Genomic DNA, 12,948 nt, shown 5'->3' on the forward strand with positions numbered 1-12,948 from the left:
TCCTGTGCCTCAGGGCTTTGTCTGCCTAGAACCAGGCTCGTGCTCAAACGTGCCTGCAGAGCTTTGCGGGTTATTTTACGTGCTCTGGACTGTGGCCTCGGCGGGGAGCCTCCTGTCCCCCCACTGAGACTAGAAGGTCGGAAACAGTTACTGAAAATACTCAGCACGGGCATCTGAACAAACGTCAGACTCTGGGAGGAGACAGCAGCCACACTGCCCCACTGCCCCTCAAGGTAAACAACACAAGCAGGGAAAGCACAGCCCCGGTTCCCTCCAACAGGGCAGAGAAGACAAAGCCGGCGTCTCCAGATGAGAACTCTCCAGTGAATTCCAATTGCATATTGCTAAGGGAAAACAGCACATGTTTTAAATTTAGAAGCTAATATAAAAAATGAGCAATCTGCTGGAATAAGTCAGGGGTACAAACCCGTGGAAAAGACAGCACAAATCTCAGATGCTTTTCTTGTGAAATTCGTCACCCAATTAATGACTCGCAGGGCAGCTGGATTCTTGCACAAAACACAAACCATAAGAAATCTTGCCCGGTTCCCGCTTAATGTCCCAGGAACGCATTCTGCTTTGAGGACGGAGTGGAAGCGTGTCCTAGCTCCCTCCAACACGGTCCCCTTCCCAGCTGGAGCCTGACGGCTCTTCAGCTCCCTAAAGACCCTCTTGTGAGTTGGTTCCTTGGTGAAGATGAGGCTGATCCTGGAGAGGCCGCCGGGCTGCCAAGAATGGCTGCTCAAGTTCACAAACCTGACCTACAACCAGAGTTTAAACAACCGAACACCCAGGATCTTGGCTCGAATCCTCAGTGTGGTACCTTGACAAGGTTCAGCAGACAGACCCAGGGGTTCGAGGGGCAGAGCCTGACGTGTGAGATCAGGGTGGAGGCCGAGTCCTCAGCAGTCCTTTTCCTGCCCCGTCAGGCCCAGGTCAGGGCTGCCTGCGAGAAACAAGGGCCCAGCCCTGTGGACACAGAGAATCCCTCCTGCTCCACTCCTGAGTTCAGGTGCACAGTCGTGGCCTGCAAGGGCCACGGGGCAGCGGTGCCCTGGGATCAGACCCAGGCAAGAGCTGGGTTTATTTTCGGGGGCCGCCTTTTAAGATGGAAGCACGTGGCCAAGCCTAAGGCCAGGACAGACAGTGTTCTGCCTGATGACCTGAAATCCAGGTCACAGGAAAGACAGGGTCAGCATGGTTTCCGGTTTAAAGGAGCTCAACGTCTGTCCTCCAGAAGAGGAATCAGCCTTCGTAAGTCTGACGGTGGCCAGTTTTGCAGCAACACAGAACTTTCCGGCAAGTCCTGCCATCCAGCCAACTGCGGCCTGGAAAACTACTTAAAGAAGAGTCCAGAGGTCGACTCATTTCCTGGGGTGGCTGTGACAGAGGCCCACAGACCTGGTGGTTGAAACAACAGAAGGTTCTTCTCCCACAGTTCTGGACGGCAGAAGCGTCCATCAGTATTGCTGCGTCCAAGACAACGAGTGGCAGGGCTCCCTCTGGATGCTCTAGGGGAGCCCCCCGTTTTGCTGTCCCCCTGTTTTGGGGGCTGCTCGACTTCCTTGGCTGGTGGCCACATCACGCCTGTCTTCAAGGCCAACGTCCTCAGTTTCCCCCCACGCCCTTTGCACGTGGCTTCCTCTGTGTGTCCCCTTTCCCGACTCTGTCTTGTGATGGCCTCGAGGGCCAACCTGGATCATCCGCGGTCATCAGGATCCTGAACTTTATCCGCCCCGAAGGCCCTTTTCCCCAAAGCTGCTCCCTTTGGAGGTCATTATCCAGTCTATTCCCGGGGTGGGGGGGGAAGGGGGGGGATAGGTTAGGAGTCCAGCACGGGAATTTTGCGTTTACTTACTGGACAGCTTTGCCTTTGGCTCTCTGCTTGACCTTCCTAGGCCTCAGGTTCATCCTCTGTAAAATGGGATCATAGGAGAACCTATTATCTCCCAAGTATTATTACCTCCCAAGTATTGTTGGGAGTAACAGGAGTAATATGCGCTCAGCCAGTGGGAGCTCTGAGTGAGCCGGTGGTAGCTTGGGTAGCAGCCTGATGGAGTTCACGGGAGGGAGTGCCCCCAGCCCCATGAGCGCCCCCACGGCCCTGTATCCCCACTGTTGCCATGACGCCCCCCCCCCCAGCCGGCTTGGACCTCCTGTGTAGGTGTCTGGAACTGCTGTGGGCCTTAATCTACCCTTGTTTCCATCCCTGGCTGGGGCAGTGCTGGGTACCTGGAAGATGCGCAGGACATGTCAAACCGTAGGAACTTGCCCTTGTAGTTGGTCAATCGTTACTGAATCCAGACACTTGCAGATGCCTCAAGGTGCTATATATCTGTATATATATTTATACCTTATATATATGTATGCATTTAATTAAAGTATAGTTGGGAGTTCCTGCTGTGGCACATTGGGTTAAGAATCCAACTGCAGCAGCTCAGGTCCTGCAGAGGCGAGGATTTGATGCCTGGCCCAGAGCAGTGGGTTAAAGGATCCAGCGTCGCTGCGGCTGGGGCTCGAACTCAGTCCCTGGCCTGGGAACTCCCATATGCTGCGGATGTGGCCATAAAAAGAGTGCAGTTGGTTTACAGTGTGGTGCCAATTTCTGCTGTGCAGCGAAGTGACCAGGTCATGCATGTATATGCATTCGCCGTCTTGTATTATCTTCCATCACGGTCTCGCCCGGTTCCCTGTGCCGTCCAGCAGGGCCTCATGGCTTAGCCACTCAAAAGGTAGTAGTTTGCATCTACCGACCCCAGACTCCCAGTCCCTCCCCCTCCTCCTTGGCAACGCGGTCTGTTCTCTCTCTGTGGGTCTGTTTCTGTCTCAAGGTAACACATTGGGTAAAGGGCTAAACGCACACTCGCCCGGTGAGACTTTCCTCAAAGAGATTTATTTCTTTGGATGAGAGGCCCTGAGCTCTGTGATTAATTAAACAGCTTTGGCAGATGCCCCTAAGACTTCTTCAGCCATAGCAATGCCCACCTGGCAGCTCCTCAGCCCAGTGATCCAGGGACCCCCAGCATATTAATTAATTAATGATTTTTTAGGGCCCCACCTGCAGCATGTGGAAGTTCCTAGGCTAGGGGTCGAATCGGCCTACCCCACAGTCACAGCAGTTTGGGATCTGAGCCACGTCTGCCACCAGCGCCGCAGCTCCCGGCAACGCCCGATCCTTAACCCCCTGAGCAAGGGAGGCCAGAGATCAACCCTGAATCTTCCTGGATACTCGTCAGTTTTATAACCCGCTGAGTCACAACAGGAACTCCTGGCATCTTAAGTCAAAGAATGAATGTGAGGGATTCCCGCTGTGGCTCAGTGGGTTACAAACCTGCTAACAATCAGCAGGATTTGGGTTTGATCCCTGGCCTCGCTCAGTGGGTTAAGGACCCAGTATTGCCATGAGCTGTGGTGTAGGTCCCAGACGTGGCTTGGATCTGGCGTTGCTGTGACGATGGCGTAGGCCGGCAGCTGCAGCTCTGATTCCACTCCTAGCTGGGAACCTCCACTTGCCATGGGTATGACCCTAAAAAGACAAAAAAAAAAAAAGAGTGATTGTGTCTCCAGCCAGCCGAATACCCGCCAGTCCCCGGGGTTCCTCCCAACGCCGAGAGGACCTTTCCTCTGGTAACCCCCCTCAGCTTGGAGGCACCCTCTCTCTAGAACGTTCTCGGAAAGGGCTGTACACAAGCTTGTGGCAGAGACTGGTTTTCTGTGTCCCACATCTAGTCTGATGCCGACTGGCAACCAGGAGGCAGTGTCACAGCCCCAAAGGGGGCCGGATGCTGCTGCCCAGGCCCTCCAAGCCTCGTGCTCGGCCCCACGGTCCTATTTGCTGGCTGTTGTGCCGTGACCCGTGGGACTGAAAAAAATGCCTGGGACTGTGTCGTTTGGCCACGTGCATCAGAACATTCAGTGCTTTGAGCAAAATTTTAGGAGAGTTTTAGCCCTTCCTTCCTTTTTCAGAGAGCCCTGTTCCCGGGGAACAGACAGAAAAGCCCCGTGGTTGTCACTGGGGGTCTTCTTGATGTCAGGGTCCTAGGGAGGGGGAGGTGGGGGTGAGACCCGTGGTTCTGGGGCCCGAGCTGCTGGCCAGTCCTCAGCTGAAAGAAAGGACAGTGTCGTAAAGAAAGAAAATCATTCGTAAGATGAAAGTGCAGAAAAACCCTGGACCATTCAGTGAAAGGACAGATGCGTCCTCTTTAAAGCACACTCGACCTCCCCAGGCAAGGAGCGTTTTCAGGAAACTAAGGATTTAGATGTGGGGGGTGGGGGGGGAGTGGGGGTGCTTCCCTCCCTCTGGAGCATCCAGCCCCTGCTTTGCGGGGCTCTGGGGGACTCCTGATGGGGCAGCTCGGGGAGGATGTGGCAGGACTGAGCTGCAAGACGAGGGTGGGGCACTAAGCTGGATCCCGAGCTTCTTGGCAGCCAAGGCAAAAAGGGAAATGCCTTGAATGGTACCAGTTTTAATTTTTACTGAAAGGAAGCCCACATATTTGTTGGAAAGACAATTTTTTCATAATATTAGAAAGCATACAGCCTATGAATCCTTATGTGAAGGTTTTTCAAAACTTGACACAGATTGTAATTGTTTCTTCCCTATGGTTTTGCAAAAAGTTTTTTTTTTTTTTACATCTCTTCATAGTTTATTTCTATAGAACTCAAATTTTGCTGTAAAAATTTTGGCGCCTAGGCTGAGGGTTACCCTAGGTATAATTTTGGTATAATTCATATTGCCCAGGTGACTGCTATAAGGCCAGAATTTTTTTTTTTTTGTCCTTTCTAGGGCCACAGCTGCAGCATATGGAGGTTCCCAGGCTAGGGGTCTAATCAGAGCTGTAGCCGCTGGCCTATGCCAGAGCCACAGCAACGTGGGATCTGAGCCGCATCTGCGACCTACACCGCAGCTCAGCACAACGTGGTTAACCCACTGAGGGATCGAACCCGCCACCTCATGGTTCCTAGTCAGATTCGTTAACCACCGCGCCACGACGGGAACTCCAAGGCCAGAATTTTTCTCCCACCGAAGATACTGAATTCCACTTGAGCATGGAGATGTGTATTGGTTGTTGTGTTAGAGTGTTGCTCCCTAAAGCATGGATTTTTTTTTTTTGAGCCCCCCTACAACATGCAGAAGTTCCCAGGCCAGGGAGCGAACCTGAGCCACAGCAGTGACCACAGCAGATCCTTAACCCACTGATAGAGCGTGGAGCTTGATGTGAAAACACAGGGGGCCTCAGCCTGACTCCTGACTCCTGCTTCCCACGGGCCATTGTTCTGGTGGTGAATTAGCTGAGCCGATGTCCTGGGGCAAATGATTAAGTCCTTGTGAATCTGAAGAGAGGGCCCTTTGAATTTGTGTTGAGACCGTATGTGTACATGTAGCACAGAAACACGACACCGTGTGTTAACCTGCTCAGGCTGCCATAGTACCCGCCACCAACTGGGCGGCTTCAACAGCAGGCATTCGCTTTCTTACTGTCGGGAGGCTGGGGTGTTGGCGGGGCTCGGGTGTTGGTGGCGGGCTGGTGCCATCTTCTCCCCGTGTCCTCACCTAGGCCCTCTGTGTGTCTGTGTCCTAGTGTCCTCTTCGTATAAGGACACCAGTCACGTTGGATTGGAGTCCATCGCAATGCCCTCATTTTAAAACTTCTTGAAAGACTCGACCTCCGCATAGGTCACTTTTGAGGTATTGGGGGTTAGAACCCAACCCGTGAACTTTAGGGGAACACGGTTCGGCCCATCACACACCACGATGACCATAGTCGCAAAAACGACCCGGCTGCCTCCATGGCTTGGTGGTTGTACCTGGTGCTGCCTTGAACATGGGGGTGCAGGTCGCTCTTTGAAAATCGTGCATTTGTTTCCTTCAGAGGCATCCTCAGGAGTGGAGCTGCTGGATCATAGGGTGGTTTTATTTTTCACTTCTTGAGGACACTCCACAGTGCTCTCCAGGGTGGCTGCACCAATTTCCATTCCCACCAACGGTGCCTGAGGCGTCTCTTCCCCATACCCCCCAACATGCGTGATGGCTTGTCTTTTTGATAACAGCACGCTGACACCTGTCAAGTGGTACCCACTGTGGTTTTCATCTGCATTTCCCGGATGATTGGTGATGTTGAGCATCTTTTCATGTGCTCCTTGGCCATCTCTGGTCTTTTTTTTTTTTTTTTTTTTTTGTCTTTTTGCCATTTCTTGGGCCGCTCCCGCAGCATATGGAGGTTCCCAGGCTAGGGGTCGAATCGGAGCTGTAGCCGCTGGCCTACGCCAGAGCCACAGCAACATGGGATCTGAGCCGTGTCTGTGACCTACACCACAGCTCACGGCAACGCCGGATCCTTAACCCACTGATCGAGGCCAGGGATTGAACCTGCAACCTCATGGTTCCTCATTGGATTCGTAACAACTGTGCCACGACAGGAACTCCCTCTCTGGGTCTTCTTTGGAACAATAGCTGTTCAGATCCTCTGCCCATTTTAAATTGGATTATTATTTTGCTAATGAGTTGTATGGTTTTCATGCATATTTTGGATATTAACCCCTTATCAGATAGATCTCTGATCTGCACGTGTTTTCTCGCGGTCTGTAGGTTGCCTTTTCATTTTGGGGATGGTTTCCTGGGCAGAAGCGTCTCAGCTTGACGTCGGCATACCTGTTGACTCTGGCTTCCGTTATGTCTCTGACATTTCCTGTGTCCTCCGTAGACTGCCCGCCTGTCCCTGACCACATGATTGCCAACGTCACCAGCAGCAGCTTTCACGTGTCTTGGAGTTTGAATTCCACCCAGAACCGCCCTTTCCAGGTGCGGGTGTACAGGGGCGAGGAGCTGTTCAGGACGGCCAGCACCCGGGGGACGAGCCTGGAGGTGGCCGGGCTGGAGGCCGGCGTGCTCTACAGAGTGCAGACTGGCTACCAGGCGTGCGGGGCCAATGTCACCAACACGCTCACCGTCAGGACCGGTAAGGCCACGCGTCTGAAGCCCACATTAGTGAGTTTGTCTTTCTAGCCCAGTTCTGTCGGCCCCAGTGACTCAAATCGTTGTGCTTCCGATGAGCAGGGCAGGGTGGTCGTGAACGTGGCCTCAGGCTTCTAGGCAGCAGCGGGGGCATTCCGAGCCCTGGAGCAGTGCCTGTGGTCTGCAGGGCCCCCCTGGCTCCCCTCCCCTCATCCTGCCTGGGGGTTCCTCTGACCCCCGGTGTGATGAGAAGTCTGAGGATCCCATCTTTCTGTGGCTTGAGGGACCCATAAAGCCATCAGCTAGAGCGAGGCCCAGAGTGTAGTTAGGCAGGACAGGGCAGAGCGCCACATGCCTCGAGCGACCTTTGGCCATTCTTTTTTTCTTTATTCTTTTCCTTTTTTTTTTTTTTTTTTTTTTTTTGGGGGGTCAGCCGTGCAGCATATGGAAGTTGCCAGGCTAGGCATCAAATCTAAGCTGCGGCTGCTGGCCCATGCCACAGCCACCATGCTGAATCCTTAACTCACAGAGAAAGGCTGGGGATCGAACCTGCATCCTCATGGATACCAGTCGGATTCTTAACCCACTGAGCCACAATGGGAACTCTTCTTTGGCCATTCTTAATTCCACACGGCTGAGTCTGTATGACTTCCCGCGACCCGAAAGCCGGGCATCCTGTAAAATCCTCATGACACACACCTCGTTTCCCATGCTGTGCACTCGCAAAGCTGACACAGTGCCCTGCCGCATTGCAGCCTGAACAAACATTTTTCCCCAAACACAACCAGCATGAATTGGGAATTCCAGTGCCCTGAAGGCAGCTGGCCTGGCTCACGTGACTCTGCCAAGCGGCCAAACCTGGTCCTGCCTCTGCCTGGACACGGCGGTCCCTGGGGTGGTATAGGCCCCAGTGCAGTACAGCCCGGGGGAGGGGTTGGGAGTTCCTGCCTAGGCTGGCCTCTGGATGCAGAAGCGTGCGGTGGGGACAGTGGAACTCCGAGAAAGTCTGGTCTGGAGGCCAGAGCAGGTGGGCGCCCTAGCCTGGGGATTCAGAGCAAGCAGAAAACAGAAATCACTGCACGAAAGCTCCGGTCGAGATGGGTCCACCTGTGTACACCGTGCAACGCTGGTGACATTTCTGGGCCTTAAGTGGCGTGGGCATGAGCTCTGCCTTGGCCCAAGGCTGGCTGGTTGGTGGAGAGTCAGGGTGGGGGCCAAGTGTGAGCAGCTTTTAGGTCATTAGAAGTTAGATCATGAGAACTTCCTGTCGTGGCGCAGTGGTTAACGAACCCGACTAGGAACCATGAGGTTGCGGGTTCGATCCCTGGCCTTGCTCAGTGGGTGAAGGATCCGGCGTTGCCGTGAGCTGTGGTGTAGGTTGCAGATGTGGCTTGGATCCCGAGTTGCTGTGGCTCTGGTGTAGGCCGATAGCAACAGCTCCAATTCAACTCCCTAGTGGGAGCGGCCCTAGAAAAGGCAAAAAGACGAAAAAAAAAAAAAAAAGGATGAAGAAGTTAGATCATGACTGCAGGGGCAGCGTGGATATGAGTTAGTTTCTCTCTTCCTTCCCTCCTCCCTCCCTCTTTCTCTCTTTCTTTCTTTCTTTTCTTTCTTCCTCTCTCCCTCCCTTCCTTCTCTCTCTTTCTCTCTTCCTTGTTAAAATGTAGTTGTGGGTGTGAGTTTCATTCTCCGTCACCAAAAAGACAGGCTCCCACATCCCGTGGCAGGCTTTTCCAGCTTTGCTTTGTGTCCAAAGGAAAGGACGCTTCCCTTGAGGGTGAGAAACCTTTTATTTTGCCTGCAACGGAGCAGGCTCCTGAAAGATGGGACCTTTGCCGGGAAAACTGGAAAGTCCACGGCAAATTGGGACCAATCACTCACCCGGTGTTGGGGGGCCTGGCTGGAAGGCAGCAGCCGAGGAAAGTAGCACCCACGCCGTGTGAGGCATTGCGGGGGGGCTGCGTACCCTGTGTGCCCTGGCCGAGCCCCAGTTGCCCTGCTGTGACCCTTGTCCCCCACTCGGCCTTGAAAGCGTGTGATTATTGAGTTTCCTCGCCTCCAGCGCAGAGGGTGCATGTCTGACGCTGACCTCTCCCGACTTGGCGTCCAGACCTCAGACTCAGGCTTCAGACCGTTTTCTAATGACGTCCCTCCGAAGGGTAGGGACGTTGGAGAATGTTGACAGAGAAGCGCGTGACTCGCGTCGCCGGGTTCCGGCCCTCACGCGTCACCGTCTGCCCCAGACGCGCGGTCGTTCCGAGTCACGATGAGAATCCTGGACCGCAACGTGACCGAGAGGCTGCTGGACCGCGGGAGCCCCGAGTTCCAGAACTTCTCCCGGCAGCTGCTGCACGAGGTAAAGCCCTGGAGGGGAGTTTTCCGAGGGTCCGAGCCAGGAGCCCGAGCCAGCGGCCTGCCCCTGAGCAGCCTATGTGGCGGTGGGACAAGCGCCCGTCACCACGGCTGGGGAGGGGCAAGCCCAGACCTATGGAGATGCCTCAAGAGGCCCCTCTTACGGGACACTTAATCTAGATTTGGGGCCAAACTGTCTAAATCTTTTTTTTTTTTAATGGCCACACCTGCAGCATATGGAAGGTCCCAGGCTAGGGGGTGAATTGGAGCTGCAGCTGCCGGCCTGCCCCACAGCCACTGCAATGCCAGATCCTTAACCCACTGGCAAGGCCAGACGGAACCCGAGTCTTCGTGGGTCCTAGTCGGGTGTGTTACCGCTGAGCCACGACAGGAGCGCCCGCGAGAATTCTCTGCCCTTTTAAGCAGTATTTGGCCCGTGTGTGCAGGTGGGGTGGAGGGAGGCGGGGCCAGGCTGGTGTCTCCTTTGCTCAGGCACCGGTGGCCCTGAACACCTGGCCATGCCTGTGTTTCCTGGGGGGTCAGGCCCAGTGAGAGGGGACAGCGCCATGGGATAGCGCCCCACGGTCTCTCTTGGCCAGTCCGTCAATGCGTCAGTCAGTGCCGCGAGCTAGCCACTCTCCTCGCACACACGTTACCTTCACACCAGGTTCCAGGGCACCCGGGGTGGCCCGTGCGTCTGGGGCGGCACGGCGGACAGCTGGCCGTCAGGGTCTCTGGGTCCCCACAAAGACCCCTCAGGCCCAGTCCGCTGTCCCAGGGTGCCCTGAGCTGGGGGGCGACTCTGCTGCCCCAAGAGCTTGGTGGCTGGGCCCCTCCCCCTGTTATGAGCACGACGCATGGGTTCTGTGCCCCCTCCATTTGTGGCACCAGGGCCCCGCTTAACAGGTTGGAAGATGTGGACAGGAGGCCGACTCCCTCTGAGCGCCCCTTCTCTCCCCTGGGCCAGGTTGCCCGCTCCTTCCCGCCGGCAGTTTCCGACCTGCACCGAGGAGGGAGGCTGAGGATGCAGATCGTGTCTCTCCAGGCGGGGAGCGTGGTGGTGAGCCTCAGGCTGACCGTGTGGGACCCCGAGTTCCCGCTGGGTGTGGCCACACTGGCCCCCATGCTTCCGCCTCTGTGGGCCAGCACCGTGTTCCAGGTTGACCAACAGGGGACGCTCGTGCAAGGTGGGTCCTCGTCCCACACCCGGCACCACACCCTCCAGAGTCCGGGCTGCGGGGTTTCTGGTCAGCATCCTCTATTCCAAAAGATGGATAAAGTTCGTGAACTTGGAGTCCTTATCCTGTGTTCCTCGGGAGAGGGGGTCCAGGGCCGACACCCCCAAACAGCGAGCCCACCCGTACCCACATCTGGTTCCCCACGGGAGAAGCGACCCCCGGAGCTTGGGGACACTTATTCCCTAGGAAAGTGCCTCTTGGCTGCCTCGGACCCAGAGCCCATCCAGGGTGGGCCCGAGCTGGAGGGAGCATGAGGGGTAAGGGGACGGGGGCTCACTGTGTCCAAGCACCACCTGGCGGTGTGTGACTCCCTCACGCGGGGTCAGCTTCCTTAGCGCTGCGTCATTTTAGTCGGTGTTACTTTGAGGCAGGAAGTCACAGGTCAGGGGAAGAGCTGGGAGTGACAGGGACAGGCGGGGGCGGGGAGCGAGGGGGTGAGAGAGAGAGAGATGGGGGATGGGGAAACGGGGGACAGAGTCAGAGATGAGGTGGAGACACCGACATGAAGAGACAGAGAGAGATGCAGAGGCTGCAGGGGAGACTGGGGGAGATGAGGGAGAGACGGGGACAGAGAGAGGAAGACAGAAAAACAGAGATGCCCAGAGAGAGACAGAGACCTCGCGCCATCATGTCAGGGGGCTCTGCCGTCGGATGCAGGGACGAAGCTTCCTGCGTGGCGAGGGCACCGCAGTCTCTGTGACAAGGCGCCTGCCTGGGCTCGGTCTGTGGAGCGGGCGTCCCCCTGCCCCCCCAGGGGCACGGGTCTCCAAGTGAGCTCTGCCATCTCCTTTGAGCTCAGTCCAGCACCAGCAACCCCAGAATGCAGGGACGGCCACGGCAGTGTCACACCTGAAGTCACACCTGGGGAGGACCTGCCTGCTTGGCCTGGGGTCTCCTGTCGCTTACCACCTCGGGGACTGAGATGGAAGCGCCCTCTCAGCTGGAGGTCCCGCCTGCTGGGGCTCAGGGGGCTAAGTGCTGAGCAGACCCTCAGTGGGCGCCCCCCGGGACAGATCTGAGCCCCCTTGGGTCCAGCTGAGCCCTACCATGTGTGATGCTTCCCGGCCATGTGCCCGGGCACCGGGCGCAGGCTGTTGATGTTTGTCAGGTGATACGGTGTGCTGGATAGTGGCCCCCAAAGATAAGATGTGATCGTATTTGGAAGAAGAGTCCCTGCAGGTGACACTAGGGACCTGGAATCCTCCTGGATCAGGGTGGGACCTGAGGCCAATGACAGCGTCCTTAGAGGAGAAAGGACGCATCCATGGAGGAGACCACGTGATGCTGGAGGCAGACGGGCCAGGGACCCCAAGGGGCCGCCAGCAGAGGCAGGAAGGACCCTCCCTTCCTGAGTGCCACAGAGGGCGCCCAGCCCTCCCACGCCCTGGTTTTGGACTTCGCCTCTAGAACTCGAGGGAATGCGCCCTGTTTTAAGCCAGCTTGAAGGCGCGTGGCCGTTGGTGTGACGTTGGCCTCAGCAAAGTCAAACAGAGGGAGAAGAGGCAACTTCCTTTGCTAACAGCCCCCGTTCTCAGCCAGTCATTTCTAAGCCCCTCTCCCGAAGTTCCAGAAGCGTCGGGAGCCCTGAGCAGGCTCTCGTCCTGCAGCGTCCCTCACAAACGCTCAGCTCTGGGCCTCACACACCGGAGCTGGGGGTCGCTGTGGGAAGGCCTCCTGGGGCCGCTTAGCAGAGGAGGAGGCTGCTCTGCCTGCAGAGTCCCCCGACCTGCTGGCTTCTGACCCCAGAGCCCGAGGGACAGTCCCACCTGGGGAGGCTGGAGCCTGCATGTGGGAGGGCCGTTCTCCCCCTGCCCCTGACGCCCCACCAACGCCACCCCCCAACTCCCGCAGCCCGGGAACTGGAAGCATGCATTCCTTGCCAGTCTGCAAACTAGCAACAGACTGCAGCACAGAGAGCTCCCCTCCCCTGAGGCTCCCATAGAAACAGCGCTGCTGGCGCAGCCAAGAGAGAACGAGACTTGTCCCCTGGGTGATCTGGGAGCTCGTCTCAGCAGCAGGGCCGTCCCGTGGTCATGACCTCATCTTCTCCCCTCGCCCATCCCCCGCTCACTGGGGCCACAGGTCCTGGTCCTCCCCTGGGGGGCGTGCCCCTGCTCACCCTGTCCAGTGGGTGCTCCACGGGGCGGGCGGGGACCCCGGCTCTGACACACTCACTGTGATGCCCGGGACGGGCCTCCCGTGTTCCTCCGGGAGATGGGAGGGGAGGACAAAGGCCACCTTGGGGTGAGCCAAGAGCTGGCACAGGCCCGGACCTCTGACGGCACCTCCCACGTTTCCCGGCTCCTCTTCTCCAGGATGTGCTTTCATTCCTCGCGTGCGTTCTCAGGCCCCGAAGGTCCCCGGGGTCCTGGCCAGTCCTCCCCTCCTTCCCCCTTTCCCTCT

General features: G+C 56.7%; 1 protein-coding gene across 1 annotated transcript in view; it reads left to right on the top strand.

Moving 5' to 3' along the window:
- UMODL1 (uromodulin like 1) overlaps nt 1–12,948 on the top strand; it is a 69,155-nt gene that overhangs the window by 23,483 nt on the left and 32,724 nt on the right. The window contains exons 7-9 of the mRNA XM_005670375.3: nt 6,705–6,959; nt 9,199–9,311; nt 10,275–10,494. Of these exons, the coding sequence (XP_005670432.2) occupies nt 6,705–6,959; nt 9,199–9,311; nt 10,275–10,494 (588 nt within the window). The remainder of the gene's footprint in view (nt 1–6,704; nt 6,960–9,198; nt 9,312–10,274; nt 10,495–12,948) is intronic.

Source organism: Sus scrofa, chromosome 13 (genome assembly GCF_000003025.6).
Source record: "Sus scrofa isolate TJ Tabasco breed Duroc chromosome 13, Sscrofa11.1, whole genome shotgun sequence".
NCBI lineage: Eukaryota > Metazoa > Chordata > Mammalia > Artiodactyla > Suidae > Sus > Sus scrofa.